The sequence below is a fragment of the Silurus meridionalis genome, chromosome 15, assembly GCF_014805685.1.
Source record: "Silurus meridionalis isolate SWU-2019-XX chromosome 15, ASM1480568v1, whole genome shotgun sequence".
Classification (NCBI taxonomy): domain Eukaryota; kingdom Metazoa; phylum Chordata; class Actinopteri; order Siluriformes; family Siluridae; genus Silurus; species Silurus meridionalis.
In genome coordinates, this window is record NC_060898.1 from 2,848,893 (window position 1) to 2,855,381 (window position 6,489).

Sequence of the window (6,489 nt, forward strand, 5' to 3'; positions counted from 1 at the left end):
CTCTCTCGTACTGTTCCCTAACAGTGGGACTAAAGCTCTTGTGCTAACACAACAGTCTTATGCAGATCTCTCAGAAGACTAAAGGCCATGTGATTTTTTTTTTTTTTCCCCTTGTTTATATTGTCAATTTACTAAAATATCCAACATATGTAAATCTTTTACTTGAGACACCCTCCTGGAAGTCAAACACTGGTTCGTGTGTGTGTGTGTGTGTGTGTGTGTGTGTGTGTGTGTGTGTGTGTGTGTGTGTTTTATTTAAGCTATATCAAAAGAAGTATAATGGAATTTACGTTAAAGCTGAACACCCCCCCCCTCCCTTATCACCAGGCCGCGAAGTCCATTTATCCATTCCCTTGTAGTTTGCAAACCTGCTCGACAGGTGATTTGCATGCCAGAATTCCAGGTACACGTTTATATGACACTCCAGTGCACAGAGATTTCAGCCTGCCTCTGGCAAAAAAAAAAAAAAAAGTTCACCAACGACTGCAGAGTCAACGGGAACTAAGCATCCGGATCTTCTGCAGGGCGGACACATGAAAACAAACACACTCTGTGCACTCTTTCCACGCCAATTTTGTCTTTCGTTTCAATTTCAGCTGTCAGGTCAATGAGAGGACTAATACATTTAAACATTTACATATCTGACATTCGGCTTCTGATTTGCCAAATCACTTCGAGGTTACACGTTGAGTTACGTTTGGTTTGATTTAAAAAAGGAAAAAGAAACAAATTTTAATCATGTTTATGGTCATTTCGTATACAGATTTAACCAGGACATTTTTATAAATATTAAGTGTTCGTATTAAATGTACAAATGACTTAAATATCATATAGCTATATATAGAAAACATATATCAAAGGTTGTGCTACTGTCAATGAATATTAATAAACATTATTTGAACCATATGTAAAATGTTTTTAAGGGCTCTAGGTTGAACCCTATGTAACAAAATCTATCCCAGTGGAGGATATAAGTGAAGATGGCTTCGTGTAAGTGGGCAAAATTAACCAAACGGCACTACTTAGGGGTTAAAAACCGAGATGGAAAAAAAAAGAGACTTCAGCTAATATTGATATTGTAGAGGTGATTCATTAACGCTCTGCATTAGCAGTCTATGAGGATGTAACAAATAACTCATATCTTCTTCTTATGGAATTTCTCGCAGACTTCATGCATGCAGTTGTCCACTTTCCTGACAGGGGGTCACTTTAGGCCATGCTGGCTCTCGTGATGTCTGCGGAGGTCCACTTTCCTTTGGAAGCCCTTGGAGCAGATCTCGCAGCCGAACGGCTTGAACCCTGTGTGTTTGCGGCTGTGGGTGATGAGGTTGGAGCTTTGGCTGAACGCCTTTCCACACACCTGGCACTTGTGTGGTTTCTCACCTAATCAAGTAATCAAAACGAAAATAAATGACTTTTCATTAATGAAATGACAAAACACAAACACAAAAATTAAGCATTTATAGTTTTATGGAGCTGTTTTGCCCGGGCAGAGAACCAAAAATAAATGCTTAAAATCAACACCAAATAAAGATTTGCGTGCAATCCAGATTTTTACAGGTTCACTAGAAGCAATACAGCCTGCCACGAAAGAGGAAGCTTTCACATAGACGTGAGCAAAACAGTGTAATCAGATATGCAAACGAGTTTCATTTGTTTAGCTCCTTTTCTTGATTTATCTGTTGAAATATTACTCTTGGAAACATGCTCCAGGGAAAACAAAGCAGCTTTGAAACAAAACATCAAAGCTGTCCAGGATTGATTCCCATTTTGTTCTGTTGCTTTGCTCACCCGTGTGGATGTAGGTGTGTTTCTTCATGTCGGATTTCTGATGGAACCTCTTGCCGCAGTACTGGCACGGGTACGGCCGAGTGTCTGAATGGATCAGAAGGTGTGTGGACAGGGTGGAGGAACGCTTGAACGTCTTCCCGCACATTTTGCACTCGAAGCTTCTTTCCTATTTGCATTAAAAAAAATGCAGAACTAAATTAAATCAGATTTCCGGGTATATTGTCTTGAGACCCAAACTTATGCATGCCTTTTTCCAATTCCCATGTATTGGCATCTGATAACTATGGAAATTTAAAGTTCAACCAGGAAGAGGTTATAAATGTAATAGCCAAATGTTCTCGTATAAGGATTTTATGTTCTCACACATCAACTGAGAAATTGTGATGCCCCTAATACACCAACACTACAATCTACTTGAATGTATGCCAATTTATTTCCCCCTTTTTTTGCCCACAGTTGATCAGAAATTAAAACATTTGTAGTAACAGGGGTGAAGTGAACATATTTCCAACTACCAACTAAAAAATTTGAATCTAACAGACACAATAATTCAGTAATAATTGATTCATATATATATATATATATATATATATATATATATATATATATATATATATATATATATATATATATTTCCTAAAGGTTTTATTTAGTTTGATCTGATTTTCTACATTTTTATGATTTTCAAATATAAGATTAAGAAGTATATTTTTCTTATGTTATTAAATCCAAACATTTGTTTAAAGAAAGCAGCGAAATCTATTGGCCAATAGGAGCATTTTAAGCTGAAAAATTTTTTTTTTTTTCTTTTTCTTTACTATTTTTAAAACTCTTACAAATATTTCACTGAAATATTAAATAAGTAATCTTATCATAAAACCTATCTTTTGGAAATTAGATTTATATGTATATATGTATTATATGTATATGTATTGTGTGATAATAATAAATTATTATTTAAATTTGTGAAATAAATTGGAACTTAGTTTGGCATATGTTCTGTATGTTTATCATTCAGAGAGGATACAAATTCACCCATAGCTGTGTTGTTACCTGAGAGTGGATGTTCATGTGTTGCTCTAAACTGACGGCATGTCCAAAGGTTTTTCTGCAGATGCTGCAACCAAAGGGTCGGGTTCCACTGTGAGAACGTCTCACGTGGACCTCCAAGCCATGAGGAGTTGAAAATACCTGCACGATACCAGAGAAATGATCCTTAATATTAAAAAATGATGGTTCTGATATAACCTACAAACAAAATGGTTTTGATTTACCAGCTAAAAATCTAAGAATGGGGTTTCAAAGGAATGAGAATCATTTTAATGTTCACCTTTTCACAAGTGATGCAGTGGTATGTATCGGAGGTAGGTGAGTAGTGTGTGCTGCAATCTAATGGCTGCTGGTCTTCTTGGCTTTGTTTAAATTCAGACCCATAGAGGTTACTTGCATGCTGTAGGAGTGATGAGTGAAATCCCAAATGCCTGAAGTCATATGGAGAAGGCAGGGTCTCCCAGGGATAGGGTGCCTTATAGTAGGGTGGGAATTCTGCTAGCTGAGGCTCTGAGGAGAAAAAATAATTGTTTGGTGACACCTCTGATTGTTTAACCAAGGCGGTGCCTGGACGAACTGAATGCAACATAAACACTTTTTTTAACGAGCGTAGCTAAAAAAAAAACGAACCAAAGCATGATATCTGATCAAAAGATGAGATATGGAGATGTCAACAATCAGCTCTCCTGCGTAGACATGCCAGGTAAGTTCTAGAGCTTACCAGAAATGTAATAAGGCTGGCCAGCTGTGACTTTCTGCTCAGGGCGCAACGGGATGGGACACTCGGGTTTGTTTTCATGCTTCACATAAGAGTAGGAGTCTGTGTGAACAGGTCCTGCCTCAGAAACCAGCGGCATCCCTTTGGGAGAGTCTGGCGCCTTTGGTTCTGATGGGGCAGTCTCTGGAGCTGAAAAAAAAAGGAAAATGTTATGATGTGAGATGTAAAAACTTTGTATTTGCTTGACCTTGTTTGATTGATGAAGCATTGGAAATGAAGTGTTTTATTAATTAAATTGGAATAATTGTTCTAGTTACTTTATGACTCCTGGATTTGGGTTAACACAATCATGTTCATATGTGGTTTGCTTGCAGCCTCATAATTGCTGCTGATCTTTAAAACACTCCTGATAAATTGTTGATTTCTTAAATTCCCAATCTATAGCTTGGTTACTATTACTCCAGTTATTTCAGACACTCAGATAATATAGTAATACATTAAACTTATAGGCATACACCGTTTTTAAGCATACTTGTTTTCTATTTTAATGCATACACACATGCACAAATATACGTTTACCAGCAAACATGAATATACAATATTATATCATAAACAGATACAATTTACATTGCATGATGACATAACTCCTTGTAGAAATAAAGCATTGAAAGAAGACCACATGCATCTATGCCAGTAAAATATATATATATTCTAAAGGCACTAATGTATGTTGGAATGCTACATTTTTTTTATTTTGAGAGTGTAGTGCACTGGACTTCTTCTGCATATAAGATATGTATGTAAATAGTGAGGCATTTTAAAAACTGAAAGTCTGAATCAGCAAAGGTACAAAGTGAGAGTTCTGCATGTTACCATCAAATAAAATTTGGAATCTTCAATCTGTTTGGAATCTTCTTCTAACCCTGTAGTACACCCTGGTATCTTTAATATTAAGTGTGTAATGTAATGACGGTCCTGCAGATGGGGCTAAAGAGTCGTTTAAATGCGCCTTTTTAAAAACATATTTTCATAAACCTATTTATTAATATTGCAACTTGACAGTCAAAATAACTGTTTGAGGATCTTAAAAAAACATTTGATTGCACATGATAGCTGTGATTGGTGGCAGCCGCCTATTACATTGCACTATTTTTATGTAATGCCCAATGACAAATGTTTAAACAGTTATACCAGAGCTTCCAACACAAACACACACACACACACACACACACACACACACACACACATACTGTCAACCAAAAGGGATTTCCGAGTTGACTAGAAATCAACACCAAAAACAATTTTAAAACCGTAAACAATAAAAAGAAATCAGAATTTTTGATTTTTGATTTTTGATTTTGCGCAAAAGCTGCACAGAACACAAATTAGAAAATAAAAAAAAACACAAAATCGTAAACCTCCATTTAAATAAAGATTATAGGAAGTAAATTCATGAACATCATCCACCTACCTGGGTTGGCTTCTTTGTCATTTGGATCCGCGTCCACGAAGCGGTGCGCGTTATAAGTGGCGCACTTTTTACTTTTGACCAAAAATGATCGAGGCATCGCGACTCTGTGAAAAAATACAAATAAAATGCATCAATGCCGAATACTTAATTGTGTCTTTTTATGCGTCTTTATTTGATTTTGTTTTTTTGTGCGTTTTATTTTAATATAAACCCATTTGTCGGGAACAAAATAAAATCTTCAGACTTATCCAAAGTTTTGCATATAGTCTATAAATGTCAAAAAATGTAATATTAATAACATTATACATTTTATAATCCTGGATTTTCAAACAATTATTTTGAATAATATGCAAAATATTTTATTCTAAACTTCCTAAAACTTTGTTGAACACCAAGCGACCATTTCATTTGTTCAGTTGAATACGAAAATAAGTGTCTATTAATTCTTACATTTATAAAATGTAGTGTAAGTAAATATTAAATTCAATAAAAAATATTTAATTTAACAAAATACTCCTTACTGAAAGCACATAAACATGGACAGAACAACATACACAAGAAAAACAGTTGCTGAAAAAGTGGTGTTTTATTGCGTTTTTATCTTCTGGTTTTGAAATTGTACAGTGTGCAATTTTTCAATTAACATAACAGGTTATAGCTGTTGCCAAGCAACTATTTCGATTATTTTTATTTATTTGTTTTTTTTATTTCAACTGACTCTGTTTAAAATAAAACTTTTCTTACCCCTTTTCCTTTGCTGCTGTCTTTCCTACTGGGTTTCCTCACCAAATTTGTCACTGTTCTCCAGTCATAAACCCTGCGGTGTGTGTGTGCGTAAGTGTGTGTGTGTCTACGTTTCTCTGATTTCCAATCCGACGATGTTTTTGCGCTGAATCTCACCTCGATGCGTTCAGCCAATCAGCGCGCACACTAGCGGCTCATTTGCCTAACTGAGACCGGATCAACTCCAGATTAATTCTTGCATTTCAAATGTATACGTACATTTTAGAACCTGAATTGAAGGTGTTGTTTTAATTCGTTTATTTATTTTTAAAATAAATAGTCCTTCTTTTTGTTTTGGTTCATTTTGGCGTGATTAATATTAATTACAGTCCATAAAAAAGCCATAAAATGTGATTCTTAACAGTAACAAACTGTAACAGAGAATAAAAATACATATAAAAGCAAAGAGGTTTTTTATTCACAAACAATTTTCGTATGTAATTTATTTATTAGTTGCTCCAATTTGCTTGTTTTTGTTTGGTGATTTATTTATATATTTGCCCTCTGTACTTTATACTTATAAAAACCAGACAGTTTATATATATTTAAAAACCACGCGCGTGATTGGAGCATCTGAACACGCCTCTTAAACATACATACCAAACCAGAAGTGCTGGAGTGCACCATGTTTAACCTTGCTTTTATTTGCTTTGGCTACAGTTAGAGTGAGTTTCAA

General features: G+C 35.2%; 1 protein-coding gene across 1 annotated transcript; it reads right to left on the reverse strand.

Moving 5' to 3' along the window:
* Positions 1-726: 726 nt before the first annotated feature.
* gfi1b (growth factor independent 1B transcription repressor) lies at positions 727-6,016 on the reverse strand. The gene is made up of 7 exons (XM_046867131.1): positions 5,775-6,016; positions 5,031-5,134; positions 3,563-3,748; positions 3,122-3,351; positions 2,845-2,982; positions 1,792-1,957; positions 727-1,383 (listed from the first exon to the last, which is right to left on the reverse strand). Exons 2-7 carry the CDS (start codon positions 5,125-5,127, stop codon positions 1,205-1,207), a joined length of 996 nt encoding a protein of 331 aa, XP_046723087.1. The 5' UTR covers positions 5,128-5,134; positions 5,775-6,016; the 3' UTR covers positions 727-1,204.
* Positions 6,017-6,489: the final 473 nt, after the last annotated feature.